The 25,834-nt window shown below is 46.9% G+C and overlaps 1 protein-coding gene across 1 annotated transcript in view; it reads right to left on the minus strand.

The window, feature by feature from the left end:
• LOC135051350 (solute carrier family 13 member 2-like) overlaps positions 1-24,661 on the minus strand; it is a 137,552-nt gene extending 112,891 nt beyond the window's left edge. The window contains exon 1 of the mRNA XM_063957396.1: positions 24,560-24,661. Coding sequence (XP_063813466.1) covers positions 24,560-24,661 — 102 coding nt within the window. The remainder of the gene's footprint in view (positions 1-24,559) is intronic.
• Positions 24,662-25,834: the final 1,173 nt, after the last annotated feature.

A 25,834-nucleotide genomic window follows, 5' to 3' on the forward strand; every position in this document is an offset into this window, starting at 1 on the left:
GGGATCAGTGGGCTTGCCCACAGGTGGATCCCTAGGTTCTGCAAGTAGTATCACAGGGATACAGGCTGGAGTTCGAGACGACTCCCCCTCGCCGTTGCCTCACATCAGCCTTGCCTGCTGCCCTCGGAGAAAGGTAGTACTGGCGGCAATTCACAAGCTGTACTTCCAGCAGGTGAAATCAAGGTACCCCTCTTTCAACAAGGCCGGGGTTACTATTCCAAAATGTTGTGGTACCGAAACCAGACGGTTCGGTGAGACCCATTCTAAAATTGAAATCCTTGAACACTTATATACGAAGGTTCAAGTTCAAAATGGAATTGCTCAGGGCGATTATTGCAAGCCTGGAAAATTTCAGGGTATCACTGGACATCAAGGAAACTTACCTGCATGTCCCTATTTACCCTCGTCACCAGGTGTACCTCAAAATTGTGGTACAGGATGGTCATTACCAATTCCATACGTTGCCGTTGGTCTGTCCCCGGTACCGAGGGTATTTACCAAGGTAATGGCCGAAGTACTCATCCCGTACTTGGACGATCTCCTTATAAAGGCGAGGTCCAGGGAGCAGTTGTTCGTCGGAGTAGCACTATCTCGGGAAGTGCTACAACAGCACGGCTGGATTCTGAATATTCCAAAGTCACTGCTGGTTCCTACGACGCGTCTACTGTTCCTGGGTATGGTTCTGGACACAGAACAGGATAAAAAGGGTTTCTCCCGGAGGAGAAGTCCAAGGAGTTGGCGTCTCTAGACGGAGACCTCCTAATACAAATACAGGTATCGGTGCATCTATGCACGCGAGCCTTGGGAAAGATGGTAGCTTCTTACGAAGAATTTCCATTCGCCAAGTCCCATGCAAGGATCTTCCAGTGGGATCTGTTGGACAAGTGGTCCGGGTCGCATTCTCAGATGCATCGGCGGATAACCCTGTCTCCAAGGGCCAGGGTGTCGCTGTGGTGGTGACTGCACATCTTCTAGGGGGCCGCAGATTCGGCATACAGGACTGGGTCCTGGTGACCACGGATGCCAGCCTTCAAGGCTGGGGGGCAGTCACACAGGGAAGAAACTTCCAAGGCCTATGGAAAAGTCATGAGACTTCCCTACACATAAATGTTCTGGAACTTTGGGCCATTTACAATGCCCTAAGTCAGGCTAGACCCCTGCTTCAACACCGGCCGGTGCTGATCCAGTCAGACAACATCACGGCGCACGCTCATGTAAACCGACAGGGCGGCACAAGAAGCAGGATGGCGATGGCAGAAGCCACAAGGATTCTCCGATGGGCGGAAAATCATGTGTTAGCACTGTCAGCAGTGTTCATTCCTGGAGTGGACAACTGAGAACTTTCTCAGCAGACATGACCTCCACCCGAGAGAGTGGGGACTTCATCCAGAAGTCTTCCAAATGATTGTACACCGTGGGGAAAGGCCACAGGTGGACAGGATGGCGTCCCGCCTCAACAAAAAGCTACAAAGATATTGCGCCAGGTCAAGGGACCTTCAGGCGATAGCTGTAGACGCTCTGGTAACACCGTGGGTGTACCAGTCGGTATATGTGTTCCCTTCTCTGCCTCTCATACCCAGGGTAATGAGAATAATAAGAAGGAGAGGACTAAGAACTATACTCATTGGTCCGGGTGGCCAAGAAGAGCTTGGTACCCAGAACTCCAAGAAATGATCTCAGAGGACCCATGGCCTCTGCCGCTCAGACAGGACCTGCTGCAGCAGGGGGCCTGTCTGTTCCAAGACGTACCGCGGCTGCGTTTGTCGGCATGGCGGTTGAACGCCGGATCCTGAAGGAAAAGGGCATTCCGGAGGAAGTTATCCCTACGCTATTTAAAGCTAGGAAAGAAGTGAATGCAAACCATTATCACCGCATATGGCGGTAATATGTTGCGTGCTGTGAGGCCAGTTAGGCCCAAAAGGAGGAATTTCAGCTAGGTCGTTTTCCGCACTTCCTACAAGTCAGAGGTGACTATGGGCCTAAAATTGGGTTCCATTAAGGTCCAGATTTCGGCTCTATCGATTTTCTTCCAAAATAGAACTGGTTTCACTGCCTGAAGTTCAGACTTTTGTTAAGGGAGTGCTGCATAGTCAGCCCCCGTTTGTGCCTCCAGTGGCACCGTGGGATCTCAACGTAGTGTTGGATTTCCTGAAGTCGCATTGAGTTGAGCAACTTAAATCCGTGGAGCTACAATACCTCACGTGGAAAGTGGTCATGCTGTGGGCCGTGGCGTCGGCCAGGCGTGTATCAGAATTGGCGGCTTTGTCATACAAATGCCCTTATCTGTATTCTATATGGATAAGGCGGAATTGAGGACTCGTTCCCAATTCCTTCCTAAGGTGGTATCAGTTTTTCATGTGAACCAAACTATTGTGGTGCCTGCGGCTATTTGGGACTTGGAGGATTCCAAGTTTTCTGGACGTAGTCAGGGCCCTGAAAAGTATATGTTTCCAGGACGGCTGGAGTCAGGAAAACTGACTCGCTATTTATCCTGTATGCACCCAACAAGCTGGGTGCTCCTGCTTCTAAGCAGACTATTGCTCGCTGGATCTGTAGCACGATTCAACTTGCACATTCTGCGGCTGGAATGCCGCACCCTAAATCTGTGAAAGCCCATTCCACGAGGAAAGTGGGCTCTTCTTGGGCGGCTGCCCGAGGGGTCTCGGCTTTACAAATTTGCCGAGCTGTTACTTGGTCGGGTTAAAACACTCTTGCAAGAGTCTACAAGTTTGATACCCTGGCTGAGGAGGACCTAGAGTTTGCTCATTCGGTGCTGCAGAGTCATCCGCACTCTCCCGCCCGTTTGGGAGCTTTGGTATAATCCCCATGGTCCTTACGGAGTCCCAGCATCCACTTAGGACGTTATAGAAAATAAGATTTTACTCACCGGTAAATCTATTTCTCGTAGTCCGTAGTGGATGCTGGGCGCCCATCCCAAGTGCGGATTGTCTGCAATACTTGTATATGGTTATTGCCTAACTAAAGGGTTATTGTTGAGCCATCTGTTGAGAGGCTCAGTTGTTATCATACTGTTAACTGGGTATAGTATCACGAGTTATACGGTGTGATTGGTGTGGCTGGTATGAGTCTTACCCGGGATTCAAAATCCTTCCTTATTGTGTCAGCTCTTCCGGGCACAGTATCCTAACTGAGGTCTGGAGGAGGGTCTTAGTGGGAGGAGCCAGTACACACCAGGTAGTCCTAAAGCTTTCTTTAGTTGTGCCCAGTCTCCTGCGGAGCCGCTAATCCCCATGGTCCTTACGGAGTCCCAGCATCCACTACGGACTACGAGAAATAGATTTACCGGTGAGTAAAATCTTATTATTGACTGTTTTTTTAGTTTGATAAAATTAATCTGACGCCATTACATCTCATAGTCATTCCTCCTTTATTAAATAGAACCTGTGCACAGCATCATGTACTGTATATACTGCTACTATTTCTGATTTAATTTTTTTCCCCATGAATTTTCATAGTGACACTTCTATATTTACTAAAGTGCAGGACTTTAGAAGTGGAGATGTTGCCCATGGAAACCAATCAAATTCTACCTATGACTTATCTAGCACCTTCTAAAAGATAATAGCTAGAATCTGATTGGTTGCTTTGGGCAACATCTCCACTAATAAAAACCCTCACTTTAGTAAATATACCTCTTAGTGAATGCTAATTTCAGTTAAATGAAATTGAATTAGTCTACAATTTTGATCACTGGGCCACACTATTTGCATCTGTCATTGTCCACTGGGCGGTCCATTCCGAATGCAGGTCCCTGTCATTGCCAGGTGACCAGGATGCCAAGTCCCTGGTCTCCGCCAGGCGCTTGACGTAGCAGCAGCACTGCCTGCTGGGAGCCGCCGGGTGCCTAGCAACCAGGACACTGATGGCGTTCCCGGTTGCTAATCAATCGGGAAGCAGGTGCTGTTTGTTAGGCAGAATGTGCACCAGCACAGCTGCATGTCTTTTTGTAATTATTATTCCTCCCTCCTGTCTGGTAGCTGATTGGAGCAGCTACCCTATATATCCTCTCCATGCTACTCCCTCTGGGGCAGATTTATTAAACCTGGTGAAGTGATAAAGTGGAAGGTGATAACGCACCAGCCAGTCAGCTATTAACTGTCATTTTTCAAACCCAGCCTGTAACATGGAAGTTAGGAGCTGATTGGCTGGTCATTTATCACCTTCCACTTTATCACTTCACCAGGTTTTATAAATCTGCCCCTCAGTGCTGGTTACAGTTTACCATTCTATGTAAACTGCTGGTCCCTAATACCTGTCTTTATTATTGTCCTGAGAATACTCTGCCGATCTCCCTGCCTATCAGTGTCCTGTACCCTGCCTTGTCTGCTACTACCTAGGCTTCGTGTAGCACCCATTGTCTTCCAACCCTAGTTCTTCGGCTAGAAGCTTGCACACCACCTGCACTGAAAAGACATCTGCCCCGATGGAGGTTTATCCAGCTCTTGCCTCATACCCTGGGCTATTGTGTGCCTCACTCACAGCCTTTACTCAGTGCTATCCGGGGTCTGCAGTCTATTGGGTGAGCTCCTACTGCTGGAGGTATTAAGTCCAGAGGGTCCCCTAAGGATCGGTGTGCACAATAAGCCCTATAGGAACAGCGAGCAGTTGCTATTGGTGAATACCCTCTTGAGGGCTCTAGGAGTCTCACCCCAATAGTACCAGAGTACCCCACAACACTAAGCAAGTCCAAGTCACCCCATGGATATCAAATCCAAGAATCACAATTCTAAGCTAGTCCAAGAGTCTCGACTTCAAGCAAGTCCAAGGTACCTAACAGCATAATTTGAATCCTCTCCCCCCTTCTAGTGATGAGCGCCTGAAATTTTTCGGGTTTTGTGTTTTGGTTTTGGGTTCGGTTCCGCGGCCGTGTTTTGGGTTCGACCGCGTTTTGGCAAAACCTCACAGAATTTTTTTTGTCGGATTCGGGTGTGTTTTGGATTCGGGTGTTTTTTTCAAAAAACCCTAAAAAACAGCTTAAATCATAGAATTTGGGGGTCATTTTGATCCCATATTATTATTAACCTCAAAAACCATAATTTCCACTCATTTTCAGTCTATTCTGAATACCTCACACCTCACAATATTATTTTTAGTCCTAAAATTTGCACCGAGGTCGCTGGATGACTAAGCTAAGCGACCCTAGTGGCCGACACAAACACCTGGCCCATCTAGGAGTGGCACTGCAGTGTCACGCAGGATGGCCCTTCCAAAAAACACTCCCCAAACAGCACATGACGCAAAGAAAAAAAGAGGCGCAATGAGGTAGCTGACTGTGTGAGTAAGATAAGCGACCCTAGTGGCCGACACAAACACCGGGCCCATTTAGGAGTGTCACTGCAGTGTCACGCAGGATGTCCCTTCCAAAAAACCCTCCCCAAACAGCACATGACGCAAAGAAAAAAAGAGGCGCAATGAGGTAGCTGTGTGAGTAAGATTAGCGACCGTAGTGGCCGACACAAACACCGGGCCCATTTAGGAGTGGCACTGCAGTGTCACGCAGGATGTCCCTTCCAAAAAACCCTCCCCAAACAGCACATGACGCAAAGAAAAAAAGAGGCGCAATGAGGTAGCTGTGTGAGTAAGATTAGCGACCGTAGTGGCCGACACAAACACCGGGCCCATTTAGGAGTGGCACTGCAGTGTCACGCAGGATGTCCCTTCCAAAAAACCCTCCCCAAACAGCACATGACGCAAAGAAAAAAAGAGGCGCAATGAGGTAGCTGTGTGAGTAAGATTAGCGACCCTAGTGGCCGACACAAACACCGGGCCCATCTAGGAGTGGCACTGCAGTGTCACGTAGGATGTCCCTTCCAAAAAACCCTCCCCAAACAGCACATGACGCAAAGAAAAAAAGAGGCGCAATGAGGTAGCTGTGTGAGTAAGATTAGCGACCGTAGTGGCCGACACAAACACCGGGCCCATTTAGGAGTGGCACTGCAGTGTCACGCAGGATGTCCCTTCCAAAAAACCCTCCCCAAACAGCACATGACGCAAAGAAAAAAAGAGGCGCAATGAGGTAGCTGTGTGAGTAAGATTAGCGACCCTAGTGGCCGACACAAACACCGGGCCCATCTAGGAGTGGCACTGCAGTGTCACGCAGGATGTCCCTTCCAAAAAACCCTCCCCAAACAGCACATGACGCAAAGAAAAAAAGAGGCGCAATGAGGTAGCTGTGTGAGTAAGATTAGCGACCGTAGTGGCCGACACAAACACCGGGCCCATTTAGGAGTGGCACTGCAGTGTCACGCAGGATGTCCCTTCCAAAAAACCCTCCCCAAACAGCACATGACGCAAAGAAAAAAAGAGGCGCAATGAGGTAGCTGTGTGAGTAAGATTAGCGACCCTAGTGGCCGACACAAACACCGGGCCCATCTAGGAGTGGCACTGCAGTGTCACGTAGGATGTCCCTTCCAAAAAACCCTCCCCAAACAGCACATGACGCAAAGAAAAAAAGAGGCGCAATGAGGTAGCTGTGTGAGTAAGATTAGCGACCGTAGTGGCCGACACAAACACCGGGCCCATTTAGGAGTGGCACTGCAGTGTCACGCAGGATGTCCCTTCCAAAAAACCCTCCCCAAACAGCACATGACGCAAAGAAAAAAAGAGGCGCAATGAGGTAGCTGTGTGAGTAAGATTAGCGACCCTAGTGGCCGACACAAACACCGGGCCCATCTAGGAGTGGCACTGCAGTGTCACGCAGGATGGCCCTTCCAAAAAACCCTCCCCAAACAGCACATGACGCAAAGAAAAAAAGAGGCGCAATGAGGTAGCTGACTGTGTGAGTAAGATAAGCGACCCTAGTGGCCGACACAAACACCGGGCCCATTTAGGAGTGGCACTGCAGTGTCACGCAGGATGTCCCTTCCAAAAAACCCTCCCCAAACAGCACATGACGCAAAGAAAAATAAAAGAAAAAAGAGGTGCAAGATGGAATTGTCCTTGGGCCCTCCCACCCACCCTTATGTTGTATAAACAAAACAGGACATGCACACTTTAACCAACCCATCATTTCAGTGACAGGGTCTGCCACACGACTGTGACTGATATGACGGGTTGGTTTGGACCCCCCCCAAAAAAGAAGCAATTAATCTCTCCTTGCACAAACTGGCTCTACAGAGGCAAGATGTCCACCTCATCATCATCCTCCGATATATCACCGTGTACATCCCCCTCCTCACAGATTATCAATTCGTCCCCACTGGAATCCACCATCTCAGCTCCCTGTGTACTTTGTGGAGGCAATTGCTGCTGGTCAATGTCTCCGCGGAGGAATTGATTATAATTCATTTTAATGAACATCATCTTCTCCACATTTTCTGGATGTAACCTCGTACGCCGATTGCTGACAAGGTGAGCGGCGGCACTAAACACTCTTTCGGAGTACACACTTGTGGGAGGGCAACTTAGGTAGAATAAAGCCAGTTTGTGCAAGGGCCTCCAAATTGCCTCTTTTTCCTGCCAGTATAAGTATGTACTGTGTGACGTGCCTACTTGGATGCGGTCACTCATATAATCCTCCACCATTCTTTCAATGGTGAGAGAATCATATGCAGTGACAGTAGACGACATGTCCGTAATCGTTGTCAGGTCCTTCAGTCCGGACCAGATGTCAGCATCAGCAGTCGCTCCAGACTGCCCTGCATCACCGCCAGCGGGTGGGCTCGGAATTCTGAGCCTTTTCCTCGCACCCCCAGTTGCGGGAGAATGTGAAGGAGGAGATGTTGACAGGTCGCGTTCCGCTTGACTTGACAATTTTCTCACCAGCAGGTCTTTCAACCCCAGCAGACTTGTGTCTGCCGGAAAGAGAGATCCAAGGTAGGCTTTAAATCTAGGATCGAGCATGGTGGCCAAAATGTAGTGCTCTGATTTCAACAGATTGACCACCCGTGAATCCTTGTTAAGCGAATTAAGGGCTCCATCCACAAGTCCCACATGCCTAGCGGAATCGCTCCGTGTTAGCTCCTCCTTCAATGTCTCCAGCTTCTTCTGCAAAAGCCTGATGAGGGGAATGACCTGACTCAGGCTGGCAGTGTCTGAACTGACTTCACGTGTGGCAAGTTCAAAGGGCAGCAGAACCTTGCACAACGTTGAAATCATTCTCCACTGCGCTTGAGACAGGTGCATTCCACCTCCTATATCGTGCTCAATTGTATAGGCTTGAATGGCCTTTTGCTGCTCCTCCAACCTCTGAAGCATATAGAGGGCTGAATTCCACCTCGTTACCACTTCTTGCTTCAGATGATGGCAGGGCAGGTTCAGTAGTTTTTGGTGGTGCTCCAGTCTTCTGTACGTGGTGCCTGTACGCCGAAAGTGTCCCGCAATTCTTCTGGCCACCGACAGCATCTCTTGCACGCCCCTGTCGTTTTTTAAATAATTCTGCACCACCAAATTCAAGGTATGTGCAAAACATGGGACGTGCTGGAATTTGCCCATATTTAATGCACACACAATATTGCTGGCGTTGTCCGATGCCACAAATCCACAGGAGAGTCCAATTGGGGTAAGCCATTCCGCGATGATCTTCCTCAGTTGCCGTAAGAGGTTTTCAGCTGTGTGCGTATTCTGGAAAGCGGTGATACAAAGCGTAGCCTGCCTAGGAAAGAGTTGGCGTTTGCGAGATGCTGCTACTGGTGCCGCCGCTGCTGTTCTTGCGGCGGGAGTCCATACATCTACCCAGTGGGCTGTCACAGTCATATAGTCCTGACCCTGCCCTGCTCCACTTGTCCACATGTCCGTGGTTAAGTGGACATTGGGTACAGCTGCATTTTTTAGGACACTGGTGACTCTTTTTCTGAGGTCTGTGTACATTTTCGGTATCGCCTGCATAGAGAAATGGAACCTAGATGGTATTTGGTACCGGGGACACAGTACCTCCAACAAGTCTCTAGTTGGCTCTGCAGTAATGATGGATACCGGAACCACGTTTCTCACCACCCAGGATGCCAAGGCCTCAGTTATCCGCTTTGCAGTAGGATGACTGCTGTGATATTTCATCTTCCTCGCAAAGGACTGTTGGACAGTCAATTGCTTGGTGGAAGTAGTAAAAGTGGTCTTACGACTTCCCCTCTGGGATGACCATCGACTCCCAGCAGCAACAACAGCAGCGCCAGCAGCAGTAGGCGTTACACGCAAGGATGCATCGGAGGAATCCCAGGCAGGAGAGGAATCATCAGAATTGCCAGTGACATGGCCTGCAGGACTATTGGCATTTTTTGGGGAAGGAGGAAATTGACACTGAGGGAGTTGGTGGGGTGGTTTGCGTGAGCTTGGTTACAAGAGGAAGGGATTTACTGGTCAGTGGACTGCTTCCGCTGTCACCCAAAGTTTTTGAACTTGTCACTGACTTATTATGAATGCGATGCAGGTGACGTATAAGGGAGGATGTTCCGAGGTGGTTAACGTCCTTACCCCTACTTATTACAGCTTGACAAAGGGAACACACGGCTTGACACCTGTTGTCCGCATTTCTGTTGAAATACCTCCACACCGAAGAGCTGATTTTTTTTGGTATTTTCACCTGGCATGTCAACGGCCATATTCCTCCCACGGACAACAGGTGTCTCCCCGGGTGCCTGACTTAAACAAACCACCTCACCATCAGAATCCTCCTGGTCAATTTCCTCCCCAGCGCCAGCAACACCCATATCCTCCTCATCCTGGTGTACTTCAACACTGACATCTTCAATCTGACTATCAGGAACTGGACTGCGGGTGCTCCTTCCAGCACTTGCAGGGGGCGTGCAAATGGTGGAAGGCGCATGCTCTTCACGTCCAGTGTTGGGAAGGTCAGGCATCGCAACCGACACAATTGGACTCTCCTTGTGGATTTGGGATTTCGAAGAACGCACAGTTCTTTGCGGTGCTACTGCTTTTGCCAGCTTGAGTCTTTTCATTTTTCTAGCGAGAGGCTGAGTGCCTCCATCCTCATGTGAAGCTGAACCACTAGCCATGAACATAGGCCAGGGCCTCAGCCGTTCCTTGCCACTCCGTGTGGTAAATGGCATATTGGCAAGTTTACGCTTCTCCTCCGACAATTTTTTTTTAGGTTTTGGAGTCCTTTTTTTACTGATATTTGGTGTTTTGGATTTGACATGCTCTGTACTATGACATTGGGCATCGGCCTTGGCAGACGACGTTGCTGGCATTTCATCGTCTCGGCCATGACTAGTGGCAGCAGCTTCAGCACGAGGTGGAAGTGGATCTTGATCTTTCCCTAATTTTGGAACCTCAACATTTTTGTTCTCCATATTTTAATAGGCACAACTAAAAGGCACCTCAGGTAAACAATGGAGATGGATGGATACTAGTATACAATTATGGACGGACTGCCGAGTGCCGACACAGAGGTAGCTACAGCCGTGGACTACCGTACTGTACTGTGTCTGCTGCTAATATAGACTGGTTGATAAAGAGATGTAGTAGTATGTATGTATAAAGAAGAAAGAAAAAAAACCACGGGTAGGTGGTATACAATTATGGACGGACTGCCGAGTGCCGACACAGAGGTAGCTACAGCCGTGAACTACCGTACTGTACTGTGTCTGCTGCTAATATAGACTGGTTGATAAAGAGATGTAGTAGTATGTATGTATAAAGAAGAAAGAAAAAAAAACCACGGGTAGGTGGTATACAATTATGGACGGACTGCCGAGTGCCGACACAGAGGTAGCTACAGCCGTGGACTACCGTACTGTACTGTGTCTGCTGCTAATATAGACTGGTTGATAAAGAGATGTAGTAGTATGTATGTATAAAGAAGAAAGAAAAAAAAACCACGGGTAGGTGGTATACAATTATGGATGGACTGCCGAGTTCCGACACAGAGGTAGCTACAGCCGTGAACTACCGTACTGTACTGTGTCTGCTGCTAATATAGACTGGTTGATAAAGAGATGTAGTAGTATGTATGTATAAAGAAGAAAGAAAAAAAAACCACGGGTAGGTGGTATACAATTATGGACGGACTGCCGAGTGCCGACACAGAGGTAGCTACAGCCGTGAACTACCGTACTGTACTGTGTCTGCTGCTAATATAGACTGGTTGATAAAGAGATGTAGTAGTATGTATGTATAAAGAAGAAAGAAAAAAAAACCACGGGTAGGTGGTATACAATTATGGACGGACTGCCGAGTGCCGACACAGAGGTAGCTACAGCCGTGGACTACCGTACTGTACTGTGTCTGCTGCTAATATAGACTGGTTGATAAAGAGATGTAGTAGTATGTATGTATAAAGAAGAAAGAAAAAAAAACCACGGGTAGGTGGTATACAATTATGGACGGACTGCCGAGTGCCGACACAGAGGTAGCTACAGCCGTGAACTACCGTACTGTACTGTGTCTGCTGCTAATATAGACTGGTTGATAAAGAGATGTAGTAGTATGTATGTATAAAGAAGAAAGAAAAAAAACCACGGGTAGGTGGTATACAATTATGGACGGACTGCCGAGTGCCGACACAGAGGTAGCTACAGCCGTGAACTACCGCACTGTACTGTGTCTGCTGCTAATATAGACTGGTTGATAAAGAGATGTAGTAGTATGTATGTATAAAGAAGAAAGAAAAAAAAACCACGGGTAGGTGGTATACAATTATGGACGGACTGCCGAGTGCCGACACAGAGGTAGCTACAGCCGTGGACTACCGTACTGTACTGTGTCTGCTGCTAATATAGACTGGTTGATAAAGAGATGTAGTAGTATGTATGTATAAAGAAGAAAGAAAAAAAAACCTCGGGTAGGTGGTATACAATTATGGACGGACTGCCGAGTGCCGACACAGAGGTAGCTACAGCCGTGAACTACCGTACTGTACTGTGTCTGCTGCTAATATAGACTGGTTGATAAAGAGATGTAGTAGTATGTATGTATAAAGAAGAAAGAAAAAAAAAACCACGGGTAGGTGGTATACAATTATGGACGGACTGCCGAGTGCCGACACAGAGGTAGCTACAGCCGTGGACTACCGTACTGTACTGTGTCTGCTGCTAATATAGACTGGTTGATAAAGAGATGTAGTAGTATGTATGTATAAAGAAGAAAGAAAAAAAAACCACGGGTAGGTGGTATACAATTATGGACGGACTGCCGAGTGCCGACACAGAGGTAGCTACAGCCGTGGACTACCGTACTGTACTGTGTCTGCTGCTAATATAGACTGGTTGATAAAGAGATGTAGTAGTATGTATGTATAAAGAAGAAAGAAAAAAAAACCACGGGTAGGTGGTATACAATTATGGACGGACTGCCGAGTGCCGACACAGAGGTAGCTACAGCTGTGAACTACCGTACTGTACTGTGTCTGCTGCTAATATAGACTGGTTGATAAAGAGATGTAGTAGTATGTATGTATAAAGAAGAAAGAAAAAAACCACGGGTAGGTGGTATACAATTATGGACGGACTGCCGAGTGCCGACACAGAGGTAGCTACAGCCGTGGACTACCGTACTGTACTGTGTCTGCTGCTAATATAGACTGGTTGATAAAGAGATGTAGTAGTATGTATGTATAAAGAAGAAAGAAAAAAAAACCACGGGTAGGTGGTATACAATTATGGATGGACTGCCGAGTGCCGACACAGAGGTAGCTACAGCCGTGAACTACCGTACTGTGTCTGCTGCGACTGGATGATAAATAATGATATAAAAAATATATATATATCACTACTGCAGCCGGACAGGTATATATTATATAATTAATGACGGACCTGCTGGACACTGTCTGTCAGCAGAATGAGTTTTTTATAGAATAAAAAAAAAAACACCACACAAGTGAAGTCACACGACGAGTGTTTAACTTTTTCAGGCAATCACAATATAGTATACTACTAACTATACTGGTGGTCAGTGTGGTCAGGTCACTGGTCAGTCACACTGGCAGTGGCACTCCTGCAGCAAAAGTGTGCACTGTTTAATTTTAATATAATATGTACTCCTGGCTCCTGCTATAACCTATAACTGGCACTGCAGTGCTCCCCAGTCTCCCCCACAATTATAAGCTGTGTGAGCTGAGCACAGTCAGATATATATACATAGATGATGCAGCACACTGGGCTGAGCAGTGCACACAGATATGGTATGTGACTGAGTCACTGTGTGTATCGTTTTTTTCAGGCAGAGAACGGATATATTAAATAAAACTGCACTGTCTGGTGGTCACTGTGGTCAGTCACTAGTAAACTCTGCACTCTCTACACTTCTACAGTACTCCTAAGCTCCAGTAAATCAGGTCAATCTCTCTCTCTCTCTCTCTCTTCTAATCTAAATGGAGAGGACGCCAGCCACGTCCTCTCCCTATCAATCTCAATGCACGTGTGAAAATGGCGGCGACGCGCGGCTCCTTATATAGAATCCGAGTCTCGCGAGAATCCGACAGCGTCATGATGACGTTCGGGCGCGCTCGGGTTAACCGAGCAAGGCGGGAGGATCCGAGTCTGCTCGGACCCGTGAAAAAAAACATGAAGTTCGGGCGGGTTCGGATTCAGAGAAACCGAACCCGCTCATCTCTACCCCCTTCCATTTCTTATTGGCATTCCAACACAATAGAGGTGACCAGGGGTGTATCTAGGAGTCTGAGCGCCCCTGGCAAAGTAAGTAACTGGCGCCCCCCACCTCCCCCACCCAGAGTGGGGGGTTACAGATAGGCTGAGGTCAGGGACACTGAGGGAGAATTACAGGGAGGGTGCGGGTAGGGACAATGAGGTGGAAGGCTTACAGGGAGGCTGAGGTCAGGGACATTGAGGGGCATTTACAGGGAGGGTGTGGGCAGGGACGCTGAGGGGGAATTACAGGAGTGTGCGGGCGGGGACACTGAGGGGGATTACAGGGAGGGTACGGCCAGGGACACGGAGGTTGAATTACAGGAGGGTGTGGGCAGGGACACTGAGGGGGGGGAGTCACAGGGAGGCTGAGGTCAGGGAAACTTAGGGGGATTTAAAGGGAGGGTTTGGGTAGTGAAAATGAGAGGGAGAGGCTACTGGGAGGCTGTGGTCAAGGACACTAAGGGGCAATTACAGGGAGGGTGCGGGAAGGGACACTGATAGGGAATTACAGGAGTGTGCGGGCAAGGACACTGAGGGGAGAGTCACAGGGAGGCTGAGGTCAGGAACACTGAGGGAGAATTACAGGGAGGGAGCAGGCAGGGACACTGAGGAGAAATGACAAGGAAGGTGCGGGCAGGGACACTGAGATGGCATTATGGGGAGGGTGCAGGCAGGGAGACTGAGGGGTAATTACGAGGAGTGTGCAGGCAGAGACGCTGAGGGGGAATTACGGTTAGGGTGCGGGTAGGGACACTGAGGAGGAATTGTGGGAAGAGCGTGGCCAGGGACACTGAGAGGGAATTACAGGAGTGTATGGGCAGGGTCACTGAGGGGGCAGTTACAGGGATAGTGTAGGCAGGGACACTGAGGGGGAATTACAAGGAGGGTGCAGACAGGGACACCGAGGGGATATATGCACACATACATACATACATACATACAGTTAAAAAAAAACCTCTCTAGGTATGATGGCACTACATGTCCCAGCAAATCCAGTTGACAAGGTGTGCTGGGACTTCTAGTCTCAACACAGCTGGACAGGCAGTCACTGGTCTAGATACCTCTCCATACAGAGCTCTTTGTAAACTGTGATTCAGACTGCCAGGATAGACCATGCAGTGCAGCTACAGTACCGCAGAAAATGTACAGGTATGCTCACGCTCCACTGCTGACTGTTGCTGATTGTAGTGGCTGGTGTTTGGTGACAGGGGTGTAGTAAGTTATGCCGGCAGTCGGGCTCCCGGCGGACAGCATACCAGCACCGTAATCCCGACCGCCGGCATACCGACAGCTGGGTGAGCGCAAATGAGCCCCTTGCAGGCTCGCCACGCACCATGCTATCTATTCTCCCGCCAGGTGGGTCGTGGACCCCCAAGAGGGAGAAAAGCTATTGGTATGTCATCGGTCGGGTTTCCGGCGCCGGTATGCTGGTCGTCGGGAGCCCGGCCACCGGCAAACTGAAGACCACCCGGTGACAGACCGCGTGGGACCATTGAGAAGGGGAGCGGATGAGGAAGAGGAGGTGCCTTGCCCCTCCCCATTCCTGGAAGTGCCCCGCTATCCGGCTATATTCACAATCATTGTGACTGTAGTCACAGAGTGTCAGAGTGCAAATGCTTTTGAGAGTCCGGCAGTGGATGAGCACTGCAAAGGGATGTACTCAGTGAGAACTACTATGTCATCCTACCCCTTGGTGCGGGTTGCACTGCCGGCCCCCCCCCCCCCCTCCTTTGCTGGCGCCCCTAGCGAGTGCCATCCTGGCCAATAGGAAGATATACCCCTGGAGGTGACTACCCTATATGGACTAGAAACATTTGTTGTGCAATCCATTAATAATCTTTCACTTTATTGTATTTTATTGTAGTGTTATTGATACATTGTTATTCCTCACAGTGAGTTCACAATTTACAGCTAAATATTCTAAGTATTAGACTTACTAGGCAGCAATTACATTATACAGGACAAGGCAATGGCACGTAACACTGAAATATAAAACAAATAAATCCTAGACTTGTGCTCGGTGCTGTCACCCCAAACAGTGTTCTCTGTGCTGCCCCTATATACAGTGTGGTTGGTGCTGCTTGCACATTCCCTCCAACATTTCCCAGTTAAAAACCTTTACAGGTCAGCGTTGCTCTTTCTATGATGCTGGGGGCTGGTAGGAGATCCACAGAAGGATAGAGGGAGCCGTCTATCACTAAGCAGCATGGGAGTCTGTGACCCTACAGAGCTGCTATAGCAATCCTGACACCCAGACCCTGCATCCAGTACAAATAGTGCAGACCCTGTTTTGCTGGTACAGACCATAAAAAAAACATTACTGTACCAGCTAAAATGGTATAGTTGCTGTGCCAAATTTTCCACTAAGCATATGAGGCATGTGCCTAGGGGCGGCACCTGCTGGGGGCAGCATAGCAGTCACCACCTCATTTGATCTCTTTTTAATGCTGTTCATCAGTGGTGACATCCAGCCCAAAATCAGCAGCTGATTTGATGGGAAGGGCGAGTCACGTGGGTCATGGGAGGGGGGGTCGTGGGATCTCATGTCGAGGGTGGGGGGTGTAGGGAGGTAGAGGGTACCTACTGTCGGAACCCAGAATTGAAGCTTCCTGAATGGGGTGGAGCCAGAAAATACAATGTTTATACAGAGCTTTGCATTTGTGCTTCATTACCCTGGCCTCACCTCCATGTATTAGAGCACTAGCAGCTCCTGAACCTGGCTCTCATGGGCTGCTGCCTGTGGGGGAAGAGGCTGATGGTGGAGTGGGGCTGGGGGTGGGGCCGACCAATAATGGTGTGCCTAGGGGTAGCCAAACTCTTAAATCCTCCACTGTACAGTTGGAGGTTGTGCCTGCTGCTGCCTGTAACATAAACACAATGCTGTCCTGGCTATTGTACATGTGTACAGGGCAGCTCCCAGAACTGTACTATCATCCCTGACAATATACCGTACAGCCATAGTGCTGCAGGACACCTCTACCCCGTGGCCACATCCTACATACCTGCTGTGTCTGGGCCTACTATGGTGACCGATATCAGGTAACATCATAGATGCTGGAAAATGGGACCTATAGCAGCTGCTCCCAGCAATTAGCCAGTCTCAGTCCAGTAAACCTGAGTGATAGACTGACTGGCCAATAAGAAGAAGGCTCTCCTGCGCTTTGTAGGGTGGTGCAAGCAGAAGCTGTAACCCCACCACCCCTATACAGTGATGAGTGAGTCAGTTGCTTTGAATGACAGACTTCTGCACCAAAAGGGCTGAGTCAGTGGCCACTTTAAAATGAAAAAATAAAAAAATACGAAATTAATTTTTCCCATTTATAGAACAAATGTCCTGGTGGTACTGATAGGGGTCATTTTGCTGCACTATGAAACTGTTGATAAATAAATGTTTCCTGTTTTTTTTGGGGGGGGGAAAGTGTAAGTGGACACACTGTCAGTGGCTCTCTTCTTTGAATTTTTTTTATACTGTTTCACAAAAGAGAGAATTGCACCCTGGAGAACAGTTTTGAAGGTTTGCCAAAAAAGCACTGGATCAATAATTTGCCCTTGGTTGGAAATATGCTTTCCAGCCAAGGGCAAATTATTGATCCAGTGCTTTTTTGTCATCCCAAGTCAACCCAAGGACTCTAATATATTATGAAATTGACGGGAAGTAGATAAATATGCTGGATCCTACTAGAGATGAGCGGGTTCGGTTCCTCGGAATCCGAACCCCCCCGAACTTCAGCCTTTTTACACGGGTCCGAGGCAGACTCGGATCTTCCCGCCTTGCTCGGCTAACCCGAGCGCGCCCGAACGTCATCATCCCGCTGTCGGATTCTTGCGAGGCTCGTATTCTATCGCGAGACTCGGATTCTATATAAGGAGCCGCGCGTCGCCGCCATTTTCACACGTGCATTGAGATTGATAGGGAGAGGACGTGGCTGGCATCCTCTCCGTTAGAATAGATAGAGACACTTGAGTTGATTACTTAGTAATTTTGGGGAGCATTAGGAGTACTCAGAGTGCAGAGTTTTGCTGATAGTTAGTTACTAGTGACTGACCACTTTATTATTTAATATAATCCGTTCTCTGCCTGAAAAAAAACGATACACACATACCATATCTGTGCTCAGCCTCAGTGTGCTGCATGATTGATAAAATCATCTATGTATATCTGACTGTGCTGAGTGCTCACTGCTCACACAGCTGTATTGTGGGGGAGACTGGGGTGCAGTTATAGCAGGAGTACAGTGCACACTTTTGCTGCCAGTGTGACTGACCAGTGACCACCAGTATATTGTCTGCCTGAAAAAGTTAAACACTCCTGTGGTGTTTTTTTTTTTTAATTCTATAAACGCATTCTGCTGACAGTGTCCAGAAGGTCCGTCATTCATTATATTATATAAATATTTACCTGCAGTAGTGTTATATTTTTTTTGTTCATCTCTATCATCTTTATCATCTCTATATTAGCAGACGCAGTACGGTAGTCCACGGCTGTAGCTACCTCTGTGTCGTCAGTGCTCGTCCATAATTGTAAACCTACCTGTGGTGGGTTTTTTTTTTCTATCTTCTTCATACTAGTAGTTTAGGAGTCTGCTGACAGTGTCCAGCAGGTCCGTCATTATATTATATATACCTGCAGTAGTGATATATATATATTTTTTATATCATTATCATCTCTATACTAGCAGACGCAGTACGGTAGTCCACGGCTGTAGCTACCTCTGTGTCGTCAGTGCTCGTCCATAATTGTATACCTACCTGTGGTGGGTTTTTTTTTCTATCTTCTTCATACTAGTAGTTTAGGAGTCTGCTGACAGTGTCCAGCAGGTCCGTCATTATATTATATATACCTGCAGTAGTGATATATATATATATTTTATATCATTATCATCTCTATACTAGCAGACGCAGTACGGTAGTCCACGGCTGTAGCTACCTCTGTGTCGTCAGTGCTCGTCCATAATTGTATACCTACCTGTGGTGGGTTTTTTTTTCTATCTTCTTCATACTAGTAGTTTAGGAGTCTGCTGACAGTGTCCAGCAGGTCCGTCATTATATTATATATGCCTGCAGTAGTGATATATATATATTTTTTATATCATTATCATCTCTATACTAGCAGACGCAGTACGGTAGTCCACGGCTGTAGCTACCTCTGTGTTGTCAGTGCTCGTCCATAATTGTATACCTACCTGTGGTGGGGTCTTTTTTTCTATCTTCTTCATACTAGTAGTTTAGGAGTCTGCTGACAGTGTCCAGCAGGTCCGTCATTATATTATATATACCTGCAGTAGTGATATATATATATATTTTTTATATCATTATCATCTCTATACTAGCAGACGCAGTACGGTAGTCCACGGCTGTGGCTACCTCTGTGTCGTCAGTGCTCGTCCATAATTGTATACCTACCTCTGGTGGGGTCTTTTTTTCTATCTTCTTCATACTAGTAGTTTAGGAGTCTGCTGACAGTGTCCAGCAGGTCCGTCATTATATTATATATACCTGCAGTAGTGATATATATATATTTTTTATATCATTATCATCTCTATACTAGCAGACGCAGTACGGTAGTCCACGGCTGTGGATACCTCTGTGTCATCAGTGCTCGTCCATAATTGTATACCTACCTGTGGTGGGTTTTTTTTTCTATCTTCTTCATACTAGTAGTTTAGGAGTCTGCTGACAGTGTCCAGCAGGTCCGTCATTATATTATATATACCTGCAGTAGTGATATATATATATTTTTTATATCATTATCATCTCTATACTAGCAGACGCAGTACGGTAGTCCACGACTGTAGCTACCTCTGTGTCGTCAGTGCTCGTCCATAATTGTATACCTACCTGTGGTGGGGTTTTTTTTTTCTATCTTCTTCATACTAGTAGTTTAGGAGTCTGCTGACAGTGTCCAGCAGGTCCGTCATTATATTATATATACCTGCAGTAGTGATATATATATATTTTTTATATCATTATCATCTCTATACTAGCAGACGCAGTACGGTAGTCCACGGCTGTGGCTACCTCTGTGTCGTCAGTGCTCGTCCATAATTGTATACCTACCTGTGGTGGGGTTTATTTTTCTATCTTCTTCATACTAGTAGTTTAGGAGTCTGCTGACAGTGTCCAGCAGGTCCGTCATTATATTTTATATACCTGCAGTAGTGATATATATATATTTTTTATATCATTATCATCTCTACACTAGCAGACGCAGTACGGTAGTCCACGGCTGTAGCTACCTCTGTGTCGTCAGTCACTCGTCATCCATAAGTATACTAGTATGCATCCATCTCCATTGTTTACCTGAGGTGCCTTTTAGTTGTGCCTATTAAAATATGGAGAACAAAAATGTTGAGGTTCCAAAAATAGGGAAAGATCAAGATCCACTTCCACCTCGTGCTGAAGCTGCTGCCACTAGTCATGGCCGAGATGATGAAATTCCATCAACGTCGTCTGCCAAGGCCGATGCCCAATGTCATAGCACAGAGCATGTAAAATCCAAAACACAAAATATCAGTAAAAAAAGGACTCAAAAATCTAAAATAAAATCGTCGGAGGAGAAGCGTAAACTTGCCAATATGCCATTTACCACACGGAGTGGCAAGGAACGGCTGAGGCCCTGGCCTATGTTCATGGCTAGTGGTTCAGCGTCACATGAGGATGGAAGCACTCAGCCTCTCGCTAGAAAAATGAAAAGACTTAAGCTGGCAAAAGCACAGCAAAGAACTGTGCGTTCTTCGAAATCACAAATCCACAAGGAGAGGCCAATTGTGTCGGTTGCGATGCCTGACCTTCCCAACACTGGACTTGAAGAGCATGCGCCTTCCACCATTTGCACGCCCCCTGCAAGTGCTGGAAGGAGCACCCGCAGTCCAGTTCCTGATAGTCAGATTGAAGATGTCAGTGTTGAAGTACACCAGGATGAGAAGGATATGGGTGTTGCTGGCACTGGGGAGGAAATTGACAAGGAGGATTCTGATGGTGAGGTGGTTTGTTTAAGTCAGGCACCCGGGGAGACACCTGTTGTCCGTGGGAGGAATATGGCCATTGACATGCCTGGTGAAAATACCAAAAAAATCAGCTCTTCGGTGTGGAAGTATTTCAACAGAAATGCGGACAACAGGTGTCAAGCCGTGTGTTGCCTTTGTCAAGCTGTAATAAGTAGGGGTAAGGACGTTAACCACCTCGGAACATCCTCCCTTATACGTCACCTGCAGCGCATTCATCATAAGTCAGTGACAAGTTCAAAAACTTTGGGCGACAGCGGAAGCAGTCCACTGACCAGTAAATCCCTTCCTCTTGTAACCAAGCTCACGCAAACCACCCCACCAACTCCCTCAGTGTCAATTTCCTCCTTCCCCAGGAATGCCAATAGTCCTGCAGGCCATGTCACTGGCAATTCTGACGAGTCCTCTCCTGCCTGGGATTCCTCCGATGCATCCTTGAGTGTAACGCCTACTGCTGCTGGCGCTGCTGTTGTTGCTGCTGGGAGTCGATGGTCATCCCAGAGGGGAAGTCGTAAGACCACTTTTACTACTTCCACCAAGCAATTGACTGTCCAACAGTCCTTTGCGAGGAAGATGAAATATCACAGCAGTCATCCTGCTGCAAAGCGGATAACTGAGGCCTTGGTATCCTGGGCGGTGAGAAACGTGGTTCCGGTATCCATCATTACTGCAGAGCCAACTATAGACTTGATTGAGGTACTGTGTCCCCGGTACCAAATACCATCTAGGTTCCATTTCTCTAGGCAGGCGATACCGAAAATGTACACAGACCTCAGAAAAAGACTCACCAGTGTCCTAAAAAATGCAGTTGTACCCAATGTCCACTTAACCACGGACATGTGGACAAGTGGAGCAGGGCAGACTGAGGACTATATGACTGTGACAGCCCACTGGGTAGATGTATTGACTCCCGCCGCAAGAACAGCAGTGGCGGCACCAGTAGCAGCATCTCGCAAACGCCAACTCTTTCCTAGGCAGGCTACGCTTTGTATCACCGCTTTCCAGAATACGCACACAGCTAAAAACCTCTTACGGCAACTGAGGAAGATCATCGCAGAATGGCTTACCCCAATTGGACTCTCCTGTGGATTTGTGGCATCGGACAACGCCAGCAATATTGTGTGTGCATTAAATATGGGCAAATTCCAGCACGTCCCATGTTTTGCACATACCTTGAATTTGGTGGTGCAGAATTATTTAAAAAACGAGAGGGGCGTGCAAGAGATGCTGTCGGTGGCCAGAAGAATTGCGGGACACTTTCGGCGTACAGGCACCACGTACAGAAGACTGGAGCAACACCAAAAACGCCTGAACCTGCCCTGCCATCATCTGAAGCAAGAAGTGGTAACGAGGTGGAATTCAACCCTCTATATGCTTCAGAGGTTGGAGGAGCAGCAAAAGGCCATTCAAGCCTATACAACTGACCACGATATAGGAGGTGGAATGCACCTGTCTCAAGCGCAGTGGAGAATGATTTCAACGTTGTGCAAGGTTCTGCAACCTTTTGAACTTGCCACACGTGAAGTCAGTTCAGACACTGCCAGCCTGAGTCAGGTCATTCCCCTCATCAGGCTTTTGCAGAAGAAGCTGGAGACATTGAAGGAGGAGCTAACACTGAGCGATTCCGCTAGGCATGTGGGACTTGTGGATGGAGCCCTTAATTCGCTTAACAAGGATTCACGGGTGGTCAATCTGTTGAAATCAGAGCACTACATTTTGGCCACCGTGCTCGATCCTAGATTTAAAACCTACGTTGTATCTCTCTTTCCGGCAGACACAAGTCTGCAGGGGTTCAAAGAACTGCTGGTGAGAAAATTGTCAAGTCAAGCGGAACGCGACCTGTCAACATCTCCTCCTTCACATTCTCCCGCAACTGGGGGTGCGAGGAAAAGGCTCAGAATTCCGAGCCCACCCGCTTGCGGTGATGCAGGGCAGTCTGGAGCGACTGCTGATGCTGACATCTGGTCCGGACTGAAGGACCTGACAACGATTACGGACATGTCGTCTACTGTCACTGCATATGATTCTCTCACCATTGAAAGAATGGTGGAGGATTATATGAGTGACCGCATCCAAGTAGGCACGTCAGACAGTCCGTACGTATACTGGCAGGAAAAAGAGGCAATTTGGAGGCCCTTGCACAAACTGGCTTTATTCTACCTAAGTTGCCCTCCCACAAGTGTGTACTCCGAAAGAGTGTTTAGTGCCGCCGCTCACCTTGTCAGCAATCGGCGTACGAGGTTACTTCCAGAAAATGTGGAGAAGATGATGTTCATTAAAATTAATTATAATCAATTCCTCCATGGAGACATTCACCAGCAGCAATTGCCTCCACAAAGTACACAGGGAGCTGTGATGGTGGATTTCAGTGGGGACGAATTGATAATCTGTGAGGAGGGGGATGTACACGGTGATGAATCGGAGGATGATGATGAGGTGGACATCTTGCCTCTGTAGAGCCAGTTTGTGCAAGGAGAGATTAATTGCTTCTTTTTTGGTGGGGGTCCAAACCAACCCGTCATTTCAGTCACAGTCGTGTGGCAGACCCTGTCACTGAAATGATGGGTTGGTTAAAGTGTGCATGTCCTGTTTATACAACATAAGGGTGGGTGGGAGGGCCCAAGGACAATTCCATCTTGCACCTCTTTTTTCTTTCATTTTTCTTTGCGTCATGTGCTGTTTGGGGAGTATTTTTTGGAAGGGCCATCTGGCCTGACACTGCAGTGCCACTCCTAGATGGGCCAGGTGTTTGTGTCGGCCACTAGGGTCGCTTAGCTTACTCACACAGCTACCTCATTGCGCCTCTTTTTTTCTTTGCGTCATGTGCTGTTTGGGGAGTGTTTTTTGGAAGGGCCATCCTGCGTGACACTGCAGTGCCACTCCTAGATGGGCCAGGTGTTTGTGTCGGCCACTAGGGTCGCTGAGCTTAGTCACACAGCTACCTCATTGCGCCTCTTTTTTTCTTTGCGTCATGTGCTGTTTGGGGAGTGTTTTTTGGAAGGGCCATCCTGCGTGACACTGCAGTGCCACTCCTAGATGGGCCAGGTGTTTGTGTCGGCCACTTGGGTCGCTGAGCTTAGTCATCCAGCGACCTCGGTGCAAATTTTAGGACTAAAAATAATATTGTGAGGTGTTCAGAATAGACTGAAAATGAGTGGAAATTATGGTTATTGAGGTTAATAATACTTTGGGATCAAAATGACCCCCAAATTCTATGATTTAAGCTGTTTTTTAGGGTTTTTTGAAATAAACACCCGAATCCAAAACACACCCGAATCCGACAAAAAAAATTCGGTGAGGTTTTGCCAAAACGCGTTCGAACCCAAAACACGGCCACGGAACCGAACCCAAAACCAAAACACAAAACCCGAAAAATTTCAAGTGCACATCTCTAGATCCTACGGGATTATTAACATCAATAACAATAATTTCCAGTCATTTACAGTGAAATTACACCTGATATCCCAAGGGAAGGATGTACATGCAATCCAAAACTCACAATATGATTTTTTTAGAGCCAAGGTTTGAACTTGGCAAGATGACCAGACATGGGACTCACTTCGACATAAAACCACAAAAGTTTGGGTATGTTTGATTTTCAGGAAAACCAAACCGTTCATCTCTAAAAGATTATTGACAAAACTGACACTTAAACATGGAAAAATAAAATGTTGCTACATAAATTGTGCAGCTTTGTGAAGTGTATTCTTTTTATACCCAAAACAAATATTTTTTATTTTTTTTAAATAAATCAGCCAAGATAGGAACATATCTGGCATCTGAAATTAATATTATTCAAACAAGACAAAATTACACTGTGTTAATGTAGACTTCTAGTATTTCTGCATTATGTTTTTCTATATGCTGTGAAATGCTAGGCTTATTTACAATACATACAGTTGGAGTTAAGCAAACAATACATATATTTGTTCAGAACCCTGCAAGGTTTAATTAGTAATTATATATTTTTGCCATAAAAATAAAAGCACTTACTGTTCCGGGCACTACCAAAGGCAGTGGAAGGAAGAAGAGTGGGACGAGAAAGATGATAAAATAATTTTTGTTTGCCCACAGCCATTTCCAGGTAGTTACCATATTGTCAGCAAATAGTTGTAGTGGATGAAAGACAAATCTTTGCCATCATCTACAGTATATAAGCATTGAGGAACTGTTATGTAATTGTGGGTGTTAAAGTTAAATGTTTCTAAGCCATAAACCAGCCTCCGTAGCTCCCAGGTAGACGTCATGTCAGTATTATAAGTTCACATTGTTTATTATTAACGTGGTTCTAAACATAGAAAGAGAAAACAGTGTCTTTATTTTGTATGTGCATTGAAGTATAATAAGTCCACTCTTAAAGTTACTTGTTTGTGAGAAATTATATAACAATTACAAGAGATATTGCAGTAATTTAACTGTCTGCAAGTTGTCCTACAGATAACAACTAATCGCAACCTATAGAATTGTGTTTTCTGCTAATTATAATCACTAAGGTTCACTGTCAGCAAAGTTAAGGTAAATATTGTGATTTAAATTATAAAACCAGTACTGTATCTCAGTAAGCTTTACTAAAATAGCATATAAATATGTATAGTTACTTCAAAGACATAACTATTAATGTAAATGGGAATACATACATTTTATTTACAAGCAATATGTCAACAGTGAATAATGTATATCCCTCCTCCCATCTTCCCTCACTGCAAACTGACTTTGCCTCCTTTTTCACTTCCAAGTCCATTCATCACAAAAGCGTCTCCTACAATCACTTCCACACTACCCCTCCCTCCAGCCACCTCCCCATGTACTCCTTCTAAACCAATGACATTCAATTCTAGCTCTCCTATCCTGACCTCTCCCCTTCCCTCCTCTCTCAGGTGTCCACTTGACTCTCAACCATCTCCTTATGAATGTCCATGCGCATTCTCAAACTCAACATTGCCAAAACCAAACTCATTGTCTTCCCTCCACTCCTCCCCTCTCACCCTCAACATCACTGTCGACAAATCCACCATCTCCTCTTTTCCTCAATTCCACTGCCTTGGTATCATTCTTGATTCCTCCCTCTCCTTTACCCCCCACACTCAATCTCTAGCCCAATCCTGTTGGTTCCAGCTTTACAACATCATTCACATCAGACCCTTCATCTCCCAGGATGCAACTAAAACTATTGTTCACTCAGTGATCATTTCTTGTCTTGTCCTCCTTACTGGCCTCCCCCACACCCTTCAAGTTCCTCTCCAATCTGTTCTAAGTGCTGCAGCTAGA

This window comes from Pseudophryne corroboree, chromosome 2, assembly GCF_028390025.1.
Source record: "Pseudophryne corroboree isolate aPseCor3 chromosome 2, aPseCor3.hap2, whole genome shotgun sequence".
NCBI lineage: Eukaryota > Metazoa > Chordata > Amphibia > Anura > Myobatrachidae > Pseudophryne > Pseudophryne corroboree.